This window comes from Vigna unguiculata, chromosome 9 (assembly GCF_004118075.2).
Source record: "Vigna unguiculata cultivar IT97K-499-35 chromosome 9, ASM411807v1, whole genome shotgun sequence".
Classification (NCBI taxonomy): domain Eukaryota; kingdom Viridiplantae; phylum Streptophyta; class Magnoliopsida; order Fabales; family Fabaceae; genus Vigna; species Vigna unguiculata.
The window spans coordinates 33,367,954-33,384,110 of NC_040287.1; the positions used below are offsets into that span (position 1 = coordinate 33,367,954).

A 16,157-nucleotide genomic window follows, 5' to 3' on the forward strand; every position below is an offset into this window, starting at 1 on the left:
TACTTGAAAGAAGACAACGTACCAATACTTGAAGTTGGAAGAATGAAGACTAGAGATGGCAAATAAACCCGTCCCCATGGGTATTGCCCGAACCCGTCCCCGTTTTGACGGGGAAGCCCCGCATTGACTGGGTATGGGTATGGGTATGGGGAATCCCCGACTTTTTCAGTTGGGTATGGGGATGGGTATGGGGATGTACATATACCCGCCATAATACCCGTCCCCGCCATATCTCCATTCTCGTTTAAATTATTAAAATATTCACAATTAATCAAGTAACCCCTATATATATATATATATATTTTTTTTTCTATTTTTTATTTCTTTTAATTATTTCATTTGTCATGAAACTCATTCTCATCTCCAATATATTTTTTATCTTATCATAACCTTTATGTAATTATGTTAAAATGATGTATGTTAATTAAAAAAAAAATTATGCCTCACATTTGAATATTTATATTATTTTTTAATATTTTTATTTATTATAAATTTTTCTTTCACATGAGAATGTTTATACTCTCAATTTAAGATAATATAAAAAAAATTCTTTACTTATTATTATTATTAATTTTTGTTTAATTTGAAGAACTCTTTTGTTTCATTAAAATAATTTTCGTTATTTTTCAACCATTAATTATATGTTAATATTTGAAAAGTTTTCTTAATTCTCTAAGATATTTTTCGTCTTATCATACCTTAGTTATACATTTGATTTCCTTTGTGTGATTTTTTTCGATAGTCTCTCAAATTATTTCTAAAACACACATTTGTTAGTTTTTTAATATTTTTATTTATTTTTTTTATTTTCATCATGTAGAATAATATTTCGATATATTCTATCTAATTATTTTTTATTTTATAACTCATTATTAATCATAATGTAATTTTTTCACTTTAAATTCTGTTTGAAGTGGTTAAAATTTTATATATATATATATATATATATATATATATATATATATATATATATATATATATATATATATATATATAATGATATTTAGGAATAGTATATGATAATTCACTACAAGAAAAACATGAAATGGTGACTGATTTAGTCAGTAACCCATATCAGTCACTATTTTTCGTCATTGGTGGTAGTAGTTGATTTATTGTCTGAATCAATGACTAAATTAGTGACCGATTCAATGATCGAATCTGTACTTGATTTAGTGACCAATTTAATTACTAATTTATATGTAATTTAATGACAAATTTTTTGGTCACTAATGATATTTCTATTTAATTTTAACCACTTCAAACATAATTTAATAATTAGTTCTGTAAGGTATTTTTCATTTTATCATACCTTAATTATACATTTGATTTCCTTTGTGCGATTTCTTTCGATAGTCTCTCAACTTATTTCTAAAACACACATTTGTTAGTCTTTTAATATTTTTATTTATTGTTTATTTTCATCATGTAGAATAATATTTCGATATATTCTATCTAATTATTTGTTATTTTATAACTCACTATTAATCATACTGTAATTTTTTCCACTTTAATTGTATAAATAACTTTTATTTACTACAATATAAAAATTTAATGTAATTGCTATGAATATTTTTTTGTCACTATCCAACATATATTGAAGTTCAAAAGATACAAAATCTATGTCAAAATTTTATTATTATGTTTATTATTTGTTCTTTGTGTCATTTTGATCAAGTGATGTATTATAACTTTTATTAGTGTATAAAAAAGAGATTCATTATAATTTAAAAAATTGAAGTAAACAAACATTTAAAATATATTTTAATTTGAATATTTGTTTTCCTTTTATTATTATGTTTATTATTTATTCTTTGTGTCATTTTGATCAAGTGATATATTATAACTTTTATTAGTGTATAAAAAAGATATTCATTAGAATTTAAAAAATTGAAGTAAACAAACATTTAAAATATATTTTAATTTAAATATTTGTTTTCCTTTTATATTTTTTGAAATATTTTTTAATTTTATCAACTAAGTTCATCAATGTTGTAGTTTGCAAATTTAACAAATGTTTTGGTTCACATGAAATTTTATTTGGTATTCTAATATAAAATGTAAACAATTATAATTTATTTTAAGGTATTTGGCATCGAAGAAAATCCTCCTAATATTGAATATTTCATAATATTATGTTTTCTTTACCGTAATTTTTTTTCTTTTATAAAAATTAATATTGAAGTAGTTAGAACACGGGTACGGGTATGGGTACGAGATTATACCCGTTACCCGGTGGGGATGGGGATGGGAAAAAAGTTTGATACCCGTTGGGTTTGGGTATGGGGATGGGGATGAATTTTTTATGCGGGGATGGGTATGGGATAGCGAAACCCGTCCCCGCCCCGCCCCGTTGCCATCCCTAATGAAGACAAAAGACAAAATGTGCAGCTTATAAAAAATTAGGACAAAATGTTTTTTACTAATATATATATATATATATATATATATATATATATATATATATATATATATATAAGGGTATTTTTGTGAATTAAAGTTTAGCGGGTACGGGTATCCACGGGTACGGATACTATGATACCTGTACCCGCCTCGTTAACATGCGGGTATCAAAAATACCCGTACCCACGAATAGCAGGTATCCATTTTTAATATCAATTTCTTACCCATTGCGGGTTTTATCTGCCACGGATATGAATATTTTTGACATCCCTAATCAAGGTAGAGCAGATCTCACTTTCAAAATTATTTTTGGATGTTAGACTTACGATGAAAGATGCTTTTGCATATCAATATCAGTGAAAATTTTGTACTTCCAAATATTAATTGAACATATATATTTATATAATATCGAACATCGATATCTATAATATATATATATATATATATATATATATATGGAAGTCGACTTTCGATATATATTTATATATATTTTTGACATTTGAAAGTCTGTCATTTTCACCGGATGTTAACAGTCATAGGTATTCTTTATTGAAAGTCGATATTTGGAAGTAATTTGGAAATGAAATTTGAGTTAGTCTAATTAAATAATCAAAGAGTATTTTTGGAATTTAATTTTTTTTTTTGGAGTTGTAGAAGAAATTTTGAAGGTGTAGGAAGAAATCTCCATATTTGTTTGTGCCACGTGGGTGGTTTCACTAACTTTATCATTTTTGCACTCATTCTTTGTTTGTTAGGAGGATAGAAAGGGACTGAGAAGAAGAAGAAGGAAAGATGAAAAAAGCCAGGAAAAAGGGAAATAAACAAAATTATCTGTATTAAAAATAAATGAATAATAATAATGTAAAAATTTACCTAAAAACAATGTAAAACATGTTATAAAATCTTTTACAAATCGTACATCATACAATTACCAAATCTATTTAGTTATATAAAACAACAAATTTCTTTTTTGTTTACTAAGAGATGTTTCCAATAAGTAAAGAGAGGAAAAAATCTCCACTAAAAATAGTTTACAAAGTATGGTGAAGTTATGAATGAAGGTTGTGGATACATTTTCACGTGCGTTAATTATTAAACCGTTATTTTAGAGAAGTATTTTTTTGATGGTAAGATAACAAAAACTGTGTACTAGGAATATCCAGCGGTGGTTGTTAACGTGTCAAAAGAGGATTTGTGGAGTTGAGATTTCCTTGTCCAATCCTCATAGCTACAACTGACTAACTTCTTTCTTCAGATTCTGGACCGCAATAAAACCCAACTTAGAATTTGGAAGAATCTAGACACATTGCTTTTCAAAAACTTCAACTTCAATTATTTTGTACGTTAATAAAATTGAACCAAGAAAATAAAATACAGAGAGCGAAATGAACTAAAGTGAGTGAGTGTACTAAGTTTGAGGCAGGAAACGAAAGGAGATGAATATTATTTTTTGCAAAACCTGAAATGAAAACATTATCACCATACCACAAATAGTGTTGGAGACGTGGTCACTCTTGTTGCCTGTCATCAACTATTACACCACATCCACACCCTTGTTAAATTATAGATGGTGTTCCTCTTCTATCATCATTTTGGTAAACCCTACCTTAACATATTCAACACTACCATTCCCAACATTCTGAACCAAACCACCGAGGTAAGGTAACACTTCGTTTCATACTCCACCAATGGCGCAAACCATGTTGCTCATGTCCAGTGTCTCTAGCAGCCACTCCCTGGGTTTGAAGAAGGATCTTTTCCTCCAATTGAGGCCTAAATTCTCTCAACTCTCCTTCAACCCTCTTCCATCTTCAACTCCTTTCCCTTCTTCACCTCGTACATTCACAACTCTCGCCCTCTTCAAATCAAAGACCAAGGCCCCTCCTGCCAAGACCAAGGTACTCATTTTCCATTCTTTTATGTAAATGAAACCTGTGTCTCAGAAAATTACGAGATTTACGTTGTGTATTCATTAATTGAGGTTGTAAAGCCAAAGCAAAAGGTTGAAGATGGTATCTTTGGTACTTCTGGAGGGTTTGGTTTTACTAAGCAGAACGAGCTCTTTGTGGGTCGTGTTGCCATGCTTGGTTTTGCGGTTAGTAAAATAAATCTTACCTTGTAATTTAATAAACAGTGGCATGACGTCATATTTTATTGTGAGTCAGGAAGATTTATAAAAACATTTGTGTAGGCATCATTGTTGGGTGAAGGAGTAACTGGGAAAGGGATTCTTGCACAATTGAATCTGGAAACTGGAATTCCCATTTATGAAGCAGAGCCACTTCTTCTGTTTTTCATCCTTTTCACGCTGCTGGGAGCTATCGGAGGTTTAGGTGACCGTGGGAAATTTGTTGACGATGAGGAACCCAACACCGGAGGTGTTATTCCCGGAGGCAAAGGCTTCAGAGAAGCACTTGGTCTCGGTTCAGGTACCTCACTTTCGAAACAAACAATGTTGTTCAATTTCGGAGTTCTTATAGTAACATTTATAGAAGAGTAACATTTGTTGGGTTATTTTTCAGGTCCTTTGTTTGGATTCACGAAAGCTAACGAGCTATTTGTGGGAAGATTGGCTCAATTGGGATTCGTTTTCTCTCTGATTGGAGAAATTGTTACTGGGAAGGGAGCACTCGCCCAGCTCAACATTGAGACCGGTGTACCGATCAACGAAATCGAACCCCTTGTCTTGTTCAACGTTCTTTTCTTCTTCGTTGCAGCTTTGAATCCTGGAACTGGCAAATTCGTTACAGATGAGGGGGATGATGAATAGAGAATAGCTCTTTTTCTTTCTTTATCTCTGTTTAAACAATACTTCCTTCCTTATCTATCATCAATGCATTCAGTTCACAACAACAACAAAAAAAAAATCATCACACTTTTCTGATCTGTTTTACCCTATTATATCCTACTTCCTCATACACACGTTACACGTGTCACCGAACAAGCTTACCGGTGTGGGAATTAACCATTGCTTGGTGTCGGCGCAACACGTAAACTAAGAAAATATAAATAATTTGTTTTGTTTGTTTGTTTTGACATACGTGGTAGATATTAATAATGCTTGGTCGACGCCTCCATAAATAAAACAAAATCACTTGCATCATGGGCGGTAGCATATAAAATTTCTATGATAAATTTATTATAAAACAAAGAAGATTAGAAAGCGAAAAATGTCACGAACACGTTAAATTTCATACATTTTCTCACCTTCGTTAACATGTACTTAACAAAAGCAACTACAAAAAGAAACCCTGTCTTACGATAAGAAATAACTTAACGAGATTGGTCCCGCGTCTTATTTTAGTCTAATTACGAATTTAATTTTAAATTAACAAATAGTCAGCAATATTAATCATAAAAGTAAGTGAATAAATGTATATTGCAATGGCTTAAATACTTTATTTATTTAAAAAAACGTAAAAATGTCTATTACATCACAAATTTTCTAATTTAAACGTATGACATGAAAGGTCTTTCTTAATCCCGTCAATTGCTACAATGACTAAGCAAATGTGTAATTAACTCGGGAAGTAATTGGTGACCCTAATTAATTATAATGGACACAATTACGGGCATAGTGGTATGAATTGTAAATATAAAAAAAATGTTAAATATATTCTAAATATGATTTGTAAAATTGTAAAAAACGACCATTTGATTGTGTAAGTAGTAAATAAATAAATATAGTATATAAAAAATTAAAAGTCTTAAGGAATGTTTAGAAATTAGAAGGACGTGTGAATTGGTTTGGGTAGAGTCAAAGTGGTGGTGGACTCTATAAGGGACACGAACCTGCACAACCATAACTTCCAATAAGGCAGTTTCTTTCCTTCTTCCTCTTGTTATTATTAACTTTTCTTTCTCTTTATCTTTCTCATTCGCTCACTCGATTCATCTCAAAATGGAGAATTCCGTGTTTAACAAAAAATCACAAGTTCATCACAATCCAATTTCCTCCTCCTACACCTATTCCTGCTCTTCTCAGAGGGATGTCCACTACAGGTTCTTTCTCCATCTCTTTTTGCTTTTCTTTTTCTTCTTCTGTTTTTTCTTTCACAATAATTGCAATATCATGTTTGCTTCTTTCCTAATAAATATACCTGGTAGGTCATTTTTCAAGTCTGAATGACTGAAAAGCAGTGGCTACTTGATTCTCCTTTCACTTATATTCCCTCCTCTATGCTCTATCCATCACATGTTTTCGGATTCTTTAGGGTTAATGTTTCTTTCCTTTAAGTGTGGTTCAATTTGTTTCTCTTTTTTGGGATTGTTGCTATGAAAGAGTAACATAACATGGTATCTAATTCGCCTTTTTCATGGAAAAGGTTTTGGTTGTTAACATGTTTTGAGTGGCCAGAGTATTTCCGGGGATAGTCAAATACTACCATCTAAAAGGGTTGACTTATCTTAATAGATGTTCTTCGTGACACACACAAAGATTAAACTCATGATCATCACAAACTTGAGAAACATAATTATCTTCCATGTTAGTCGAATTGTTTATTTGGCATCTCTATACAATTTGAACACGACTACCCATGTTCTTTACCTTTCTTTTTCCCTTAATTCCACTCAAATTAATTTCTCAAATCGATCTTCAAAATCAAACGCATCCTAAATTATTAAAAAAAAACTGATTATGTGTTTCACTAAAAAACAACGAGACCAACTTCTCAGTAAACCGTCGCAAAATTTTGCCTTGTGTTGTAACAGTATGCTATGGTCAAATTTGCCTCTTCTACTTTTCTTTCTTTTTGACCATTTCACAAATACTTGGTGGGTGATGATTGGGATGGTCCAAATCCAATGCGAATGAATTTTCAAATTCTTGTTTTTGCAGTTGTGGCACTTGTGGGTATGAGCTTAACCTATCATCCTCTAACCGGAGCATATCCTCCATCGGTTCAAAATATGGGAAATCCATAAGGCGAGGTATTATATCATTCTTCAACGTTGATGACAGCAGATTCACCCGTGCTGATGAAATTGAATGTGCGCCATTTTTTTCTAAGCACTCGTGGGGTTTGTTCCGCAAAAAAACCAAGCTTCTCTGTCGCAAATGTTGCAACCATGTTGGATATTCCTACAATGATCACACTTCATCGTCTTTTCCCCTCCTTTCAAACGGAGCCCAACCATCACCTGCCACCGAAGCCTCAACTCGAATGAAATATGACATTCGCATTCGTGCCTTGCAACCTTCATCTCAAGAATATGGAATCACCGTGTCAGCTTGACATTTTAATTACCTAGCAAAAATTGTTCCATTCCTTACCACATAGTAATAATGATCACTGACTACAAGAAGTTTGTGATTTTTTTTTTCTTTTTAAGGTGTGAACTCATTATTCATATACGTAAAGTTCTGTCTTTGCCCTGTTCCAGTGTGTTTGTATATAAAAGTTGTAGCTGTTGGATTTTGGAATGTGAAATTCAATTGGAAAAAACTGAGACATAGCATCAATTGGTGTGATACCTGGTAAATCAGAAGTTATTATCTAACATTGAATTATCAGATTTCAAAGTTGATGATTCCTACTCTGGTGGTCCTCGCATTTTATTATATTTTATATTGTAGACTATGAATATAATGTTGATATACAATCGTATAGTATAGTATTATTTTAGCAAACTTTCATTTCAATGTCCATAAATGTATGCATGTCTTGGGTAAACGCCAAAAGTAAAAATCAATATAAAGATAGTTTGAAGAATGATATCATATTCATATCAATTTAGACATTTAGACGCTGGGGTCAGCCACATTCACTTTTTTATTTTTTTTTTCCAAGTATAAATTGTTCATGTAAAAAATCTGACATTACTTTCAAACTTTTAAGGGTTAATCTTCCTAGAACTTTCTAACTCATATTTGAATTCTTCTTATCTGTCTCTCTCACAAGTGAGTTAGGTTTTACCAACACATTTTCACTAATACTAATTGTGGTTGGTCTTACTACAAGGAGACATACTTATCTCTATTTGAGTTGGATACCAAAATAAATCAGAGAAAGATTAATCACTGCTGAGATATGAGTTATGTAAGAAACTTAATCATGTTCTTAACATAAAACCTTAAAGTTTAATATTTGTGGGACTTGTTTCTTTTTAATATACAATTTTACTTTTTTTTTCTACGAGACTTTCAATTTATATTTAGATTACTAACAAATACTACAGTGAATTTTGAAGAAAAAGTAAAGTACAATGATATATTTTTTTTCAAAGTGATTTTGGGTGATGCTCCTTTCTCACCCTTCAATCAACTATTCATGCATATTTACTCTCCTTGACACACACCTCTTGGTGTCTGTGCATATTGTGTATGGGTTAGTGATAAAGAGAGATGACAAGCATTTCTGAGTGAAATTGAAACGTTCGAATATCTTAGGTTGATTGATGTTATCGGGAGACAATTATAGATTTGAATCCAAAACTATATGTTTTTGGACCTAAAAGACGTATTCAACAAAATGAGAAGTGAAAGTGGATTGACTTTATGGACCCATGCTTGAATTAAAACTATAACTTAGCTGGGTGCTTCTTCCTACACCCCCACAGTTTTCTTCCTGCACCTCTTTAAGAATGTAGTTGTGTTGGTTCTCAGTTAGGTATTTATCAAAGTCTCCACATCGAGTAATATGAAGAAAATAGAGCAGTCCAAAAATATTATAAAAATAAAAATTGCTTCTGGAATTGTTACCACAACTCAATATGTCTTCTGGATGTATGGGAACTTGGAAAGTTGTGTGTCACTGAAAGATTTATAATTTTTGTCAAAAAAATTACACTATAATGAGTTTGCCATTTTGGTTTATAAAAAATAGTACAAAGGTTTGCAATTTTTGTTCAAAAAATTACACTTAAGTGATAATGTTTTTTTTTAAGTCTTTTTGGATATAGGTCTTAGGTGTCGGACAACATTAAATGTTCAAGGAAGAAGTGTGTTATGTTCGAGGGAGAAGTGTGTCAATGTGAAAGGATTAACACTTGAGGGAGAGATTGTTTAGAAGATTGTTGCGAATCCAAATGTGAGTCTAAGTCTCACATTAAGTAAAATTGAGAAAGTTGAGCACCCACTACTAAAATTTGTCATAATATATGATATTTTTCTTATAAATTTGTTAAAAGAATTTGTAGAGAAATACTATTTTCTGCTATTTTTCTAAGAAGCTTAATTGGTAGATAATTTATTCATTGATAATTATTTCCTACAAAATTATAAAATTCGTAAGTATTTCCTATAAATATTTTTGTGAAAAGTTTGTAAAAAATTTGGTAACAACTTCCTATAAATTTTTTTCATAACAAAATTTATAAGTATTTCTTAAAAAAAAATTATAACAAAATTGAGAGAAAATATATTTTTTTTTAATAATAATCATATAATAATAAAAACTCATAAATCATGATATTTAGGTTTTGGATTAAGAATACTCAGTAATTCTAAATTATGTTATCCGATTTGTTACTACGAAGAGGATAAAATGGAAAGAAAAAAAAGTTTGCAGATAGAAAAAGAAAAACGTGGGTTCAGGAAGAAACGCCTCTCTTAACATTAGTTTCCCATTAATGGACTGCACAACCTTAAGAGACTTGCGTCACTAATGTTACAATAATCTAACAATTTAATGCTTAAAATGGTACCTCTTCATCAAGAATCCTGGACAATAATAAAAAAACAAATTCTAAAATTGTGTACTATTAATCAATTTAATCTTTTAAATTGTGATAAAATAAAATCGATATCTAAAATAAATAAAACGGAAAAATACTCCTTAAAGTTATAAATTATCAATCAATTTACTCCTTACAATATTGTATCCATAATATAATAAGATAATTCAATATTGGTCCATAACTATAAAGATTTTATTGTATTTGATATTTTTTAAGTTATATTTATGCTGATTGGTATAGTATTATACTAAGTTTATATACAATGTAAATTTTATCGACCAATATTTTTATTTTATTTTAAATATCTTTTTCAATTTTATGGAAATGAAGTAACAATAAAAAAAGTAATAAAATGACAATTGTTTTAATATATTTTAAATAAATGTATTAGAACAATTTTAGCAGATTTTTGACCGTGTATTTTTCACGGAAGTCAATCCAACTTGTGAGACTCGTGGGATTTGTTTTTTGTTGGTAAAAGAGTTGTGGGATTTTTATAAATAACAAAGTTTTTCCTTTAAATATTTAGTCTAAATGTTTATGCTTTATTTAGACTTGATTCCAAATTATTGATCAAATAATATAAAATTAAATTTTATACTAATTTATAAGTTATACCAAAATATTTATTACACTTGGACATTACGAACTGAGCATAATGCCTCTAAGGTCGAAAAAAATATGTGAAATGAAATTCAAAATATTATGAATGATATTTTTTTAATGCATTATTTTTTATAATATATTTTCATATCGTGTTGACTTTTCAAATGAACAAATAAAAATATCTTGCATTTCTAAGAATAGAAACAAAAGCAGCGTATTGTATTATTACAGTTCAAAAAAAAAAGTGGTGGCTGAGATTAAATCCCTTATACTCTATTCTCATCCAACTAACATTTTTTTTTTCTTTATCGACAATAAAAAATATATTAATCGAAAATACTTGGGATGTTTTAATTCTTAAAAAAAAATTTAAATACTAAGATCACACACAAAAATTTAGGAAAAAAAGAAAAAAACATGTACTGACATTGTTATGAAAAAAATTTAATAAAGTTTGATCTTCAACAAAATATTTCCAATATTGTTGGACCAGACTTTCATTTAAATATAAAAATTTTGCTTTTGGATATTTTATTTGTAATACATATCCAAACTTTTGGACTAAATCTAACTAACAGATAATGTAGTAGTTTGGGGGCATAAATCCTCTTTCAGTTACCAAGTTCTTGTCACTATAACCTCATCTTTTCAATCCACGTTTAGCTTCTTATCGTAAAAAATTAATCACATCATCAAATATAAACATTCCTTAAAATGTATTAAAATTAACCAAAACTTGATGCCCTTCTATCCATATTCTTTACTTTCTTTATTCCTTTTTTTTATTCGAAAAATGAGTATATATTCAGCAGCAAATATTCTTAATTGGCATCCTAATCTGTAAGTAAAGGAATACTACATCATAATCCAATCTTACGCGGCCCAAAATTACGTCTTTTTTTTTTAAATAAATATTTTCTTAACTAAAATCATTTCCCACATACATAAAGATTATCTTTTTGAAGGTTTTGAAAATCTTGCATAAATCAAAGATAAAAATCAATACAATATTAAAACATATAATTGTAAGATTTGTTCGACCTATAATGTTGTTTATTACAATATTATTTAATAACATTTTCCCAACAAATAATATGGAAAGGATGAGGTTTGAAGATAGAAGAGAGGGTGCATTCCACATGGGGTGTTATTGTTGTAACTTTGAAACGAAGTTGACAAGAAACTGAGAAGTGAAACCAAAACAGGAAATACGTGAGCAATAGCTTGTGAACACACTGTCCCTACGTACTCCCAATTCTCATTATTCATCTTGGAGTAATAATATCTTCACATATATTACATTTATTTAAGACATAAATTATTATTTATTAAAAAAAAGAAGTAAAATTTTGCGTAAAGAAAAGAAAAAGAGTAAAAAAATTCAATTTATTTTTCCCAATCTCTGAACCAAATTAAATTTATAGAACATATATAATTGTGTGTATGCGCTGTATCTTCTTCTAGTCCTCTCTTTCGCTTTAGTTGGGCAATTCCACACAAACTCAAATTTCTTGGTTTGAAAAGGAATGCATAGTTGTTTGGTCGCAAGTATCTAAGCCTAACTCGGCAAAAACATACTCATCACACACACCTATCATTGGACCATTTATGTATATTTGTTAAATTTTGAAAATACGTGTAATGCCAATTTTGATTTATATATAAAAAAAATGCATCAACAAATGAGTTGTTAACCTAAAAACCATGATTGGATGATAGAAAAATATGGAAAAACATTAAAGAGCATGAGATTTAAAAGAAAAGGTATACCTAAGTTGATTCTAAACTTGGTGATAAAGCAAAATATTTGCGTGGTGCATTATAGAGAGTAATATAAATGATAATAATAATTTGGTATGATGGAAATGGTGCCACATTTCGTGGATTTCCCAATCTAATGAGCTTGTTGGTTTTTAGTTGGGTGAGGATTGGATCGTGTCTTGTCATTTTCTTGTGCTCCGAATAAAGCTTTTCTTCTTCAGTCCCTTCTAATATGTTGTGGTCCTTATGTGGCAAATTCATGACCCCACCCCCAATGCCATCCATCACTTGGGGACAAAATGGCCTTGTGTAGGGCACCCATCACACCACTAAGCTAATTATAAGGGCCTAATCGGACAAGCACACATGCACTATCACTTGCGTCGTCGGAAAAAAAACATTTATATATGTAACCCAGATTCATCATCATCATTATTATTATTCACCAAATAATTTTTATAAAATGTTTGCACTGTTATTTATTATTATATATAGTGGTATTTAGAAAACTGGGAACAAGACATTCTCCCCCCTAAGACAACTATAAGACAAGTACTGTAACACAATGTTGAAGGGCCCTTATGCTTCATTGTTTCCCACTACGGGTACCTAACATGAGGAGTTCGTGTTTTTTTTATGGAGAAAATTCTTAATTTTTCATTATATTTTTTTAACTATATTATAACTCTGAAAACCAAACCTTTTACAGCCTGTACTGTCTATAGCCATGAAGAAATTAAAAACCCAAAACCATTTGATTACAAGGAAGAGCATATTTTTAGATAGCAAGAAGGAGAGAAAGGGAATTTGAATAGTATGATGTAACTTTACAGTGCAGACTGCAAAGTGAAGAAGAAAAATGGTGGTGTTGTTTATGAGGCTTTATTCGATGGTCGTTTTCCTCTTTGTCAGAGTCCTCATCCAACCACCACCACCACCCTTTCTCACCTTGACTCCCTCCACGTGGCACACACCGCCACTCTTCTTCCACCGTATGAGCTGGAACATGTGCCCTATCCTCTTTCGCCACCTAAACGCCTCACGTGACTTCGCGTGCTCTATCACGCTCTTCTCCTTGTTTTCCTTCTTCCACGACACTTTCCTGTTGCACTTCTCTAGGGACACCTTCTTCGACACTCTGCTCTTTTCCCACGACGCCACCCCGTTCTCTTCAAACTTGATTGAGATGAACGACTCTGCAAAGTTTTTTTTTTTTTTTCTTCCTTTTATTAAAGTCATTCCACAACAAAAAGATAAAGCAAAAATGCAAAAAAAATATGTAAAAGAAAACCTTTTTTTCTTTTATACACTTTACTATCATACCCTAACCTTTGCTTTCCTTACTTTTTGGTTTCTGCTATGCTAGTATTCCCCCACAGTTCCACCTAACCAGACTCATAATTCTTGCTACATCATAATAATAATAATAATAATAATAATAATAATAATATCCTTATATATGTTTTTGTTCGTACTAAATCACTATGCTGCCGACGTATTTTGCTCAGTGAAAAACGGAGATAAAAAAAAAAAAAAAACAGTTATGTGGCCTAATTAACTCCCCCATCAAATCTTGGAAAATAATTTTGCAGTGTCATAATGCTCTTGGCGTATGCATCTGACAGGCATGTGCGACGCCAAGAGGAAAAGAATGACACACAACACAACACAACCCAAAGCCTTCAACTCCTCTCTTTCTGTCTTATAGCACTCTTATCGTTGTAGCTACGCTTTTTGACCTTAATTTCGTAATCATCACACAATGTAATCTTCCACATGAAGACACGCAAACATGCACTCATAATTCTCCACCAATAATGAAAGCAATTCATCAACATTCAAGTGAAAAAAAAAATATCCCCCACTACAACCAATTACCAATTATAATCACACCACACCAAACACCCAATTAACCGAGAAGGAGGCAATAATTAAGAGATAATTATAATTGCAATCGCAAGCATTCAACATTAATTAGTAACATAATGAAGGTAAAAGTGAATCGGGAGGTTCTAATTATTACCTTCTGGACTGGGAGAGACATCGTCATAGTCATTGTCGTAGTCGTGGTTGTGAGATTTCCAGTGGTGGGATTCGTGGCGAGTGAAGAGAGAGCCGAAAGCGAAGATCTTGTGAATGGAAGAGGGTGGTTTTGCGTGTGGAAGCCGGTGGGAAGATTTGGAGGAAGAAGAACAGTGGTGGTGGTGGTGGTGGTGACGGTGGCGGTGGCGGTGGTGGTGGCGACCTTGTTTTGCGGCGAGGAGGAGGAGCCTCTCGTTCAAGCACAAGGGGCAGACCCCGAGAAGAAGTTGTCGGGGGTGGAAATAGCAGAATGATTTTTCTTCTCTGTAGGCATTATTTGTAATATTGTTCATGATATGGTGGAATTGAAAGACACTTGGGAATGGAGAGAGAAGAAGAGGAGAAGGAAAGTTGAAAGGGAGAAGGAAGTGTTGGGAATATATATGGTGGAAAAGTGAAACTAAATGGAAGATCATCAACGTGGCCCACCAACACAACACAACATTCATCAATCTAAACGATGTATGTAATGTGAATAGTGTTGTGTTGGGAGTATAAATACTGGTAATGTGTTTATACAGTACAACAAATTCCTGTTAAGTAATCACCTTTGTTTTTTTTTTTCAATAGAAAAAGTAATCAACTTTTTTTTTTCTGTTAAAGCTAAGCTTTATAGGTTTTAATCTTCAACCTAGTTCTTTATGACACTCTCCCATGTTCTTTTACAAAATATTCTCTTGTGCTTATCACTGTAAAACTCAAACCCAAAGATTATTATTATTTTTTTTATGTATATTTGTTTGCTTTTCAGAAAGTTTAAAAGTTAAATAACAAAACAGTATTTTGAGATTGAAAAGTGAACCACAGCACAGGTGCCTAATATGCTATTTTCTGAATCTGGAATATATACTTTTTGTTAACGTACTTACAAATAAATAGTTACAATTTAATATGAGATATATTTTTTTAAAGTAATTTTTTTATTATTTTTAAATTACTTAAAAAATGTTACGTTAAATTTATTTAACAAAATTTAATTATAAAAATATCATTCTCCTTAATCAATAACACTTAAACACACGTATAGATATATACATGCATAGTTTTATTTTATAATTGTCTTCTGAAACTGGATTCTTTAAAAACTAACTTTTACCTTAAAGTAAAATTTTGGAATTGAATCGCATGATAAGAAAAACCAAGATTTGAAATTGTAAACTAGTTAAAAGTAATCCATAAGTTTTTTTCTGATATTAATCATCAATAGATCATCGAACATTTCTTATTTAATAAAATAGTCACCAGAAAAAAAGTTAACCATATGTATTAACCTAATTAGGTTATACGAAGAGCATATTATATAATTTTCTTTATTTTTTCTCTATGGAATAAAATAAAATATAGTTTTTCATTCAAATTTTCATCTGAGATTGCTTACAAGTTTGATGTTAGTCTTTTATTTTTATTATTAATTACTAGAAATTCTCATATTAATAAAATTTTTCTTGCAAATTTGTATCAAAAATTTACAAGAAAAATTTTTTTCTATTATTTTTTATATTTGTAAATAATTATTTTCTACAAAATTATAAAATTTGTAAATATTTTTTACAAAATTTTGTTGCGAAAAGTATTTTATACAAAATATTTTGTAAAAAATTTGTAACAATTTCTAGCAAAACTTT

At 30.6% G+C, this 16,157-nt stretch overlaps 3 protein-coding genes across 4 annotated transcripts; 2 read left to right on the forward strand and 1 right to left on the reverse strand.

Moving 5' to 3' along the window:
• Positions 1 to 3,951: 3,951 nt before the first annotated feature.
• Positions 3,952 to 5,301, forward strand: LOC114196000 (photosystem II 22 kDa protein, chloroplastic). Of its 2 annotated transcripts, none has more exons than XM_028086472.1 (4): positions 3,952 to 4,301; positions 4,394 to 4,498; positions 4,595 to 4,832; positions 4,926 to 5,301. In XM_028086472.1, the coding sequence occupies exons 1-4, from the start codon at positions 4,092 to 4,094 to the stop codon at positions 5,171 to 5,173; spliced, it is 801 nt and encodes a 266-aa protein (XP_027942273.1). In that variant the 5' UTR covers positions 3,952 to 4,091; the 3' UTR covers positions 5,174 to 5,301. The 2 variants fall into 2 exon arrangements, with proteins under 2 accessions (XP_027942273.1, XP_027942272.1); XM_028086471.1 differs by having other exon boundaries at positions 3,959 to 4,301; positions 4,385 to 4,498.
• An 885-nt stretch (positions 5,302 to 6,186) lies between these two features.
• On the forward strand, positions 6,187 to 7,905 carry LOC114196203 (uncharacterized protein At4g08330, chloroplastic-like). Its single transcript, XM_028086769.1, has 2 exons — positions 6,187 to 6,405; positions 7,244 to 7,905. The coding sequence occupies exons 1-2, from the start codon at positions 6,305 to 6,307 to the stop codon at positions 7,638 to 7,640; spliced, it is 498 nt and encodes a 165-aa protein (XP_027942570.1). The 5' UTR covers positions 6,187 to 6,304; the 3' UTR covers positions 7,641 to 7,905.
• Positions 7,906 to 12,903: 4,998 nt separating this feature from the next.
• On the reverse strand, positions 12,904 to 14,934 carry LOC114162465. The gene is made up of 2 exons (XM_028046370.1): positions 14,474 to 14,934; positions 12,904 to 13,646 (listed from the first exon to the last, which is right to left on the reverse strand). Exons 1-2 carry the CDS (start codon positions 14,823 to 14,825, stop codon positions 13,333 to 13,335), a joined length of 666 nt encoding a protein of 221 aa, XP_027902171.1. The 5' UTR covers positions 14,826 to 14,934; the 3' UTR covers positions 12,904 to 13,332.
• Positions 14,935 to 16,157: the final 1,223 nt, after the last annotated feature.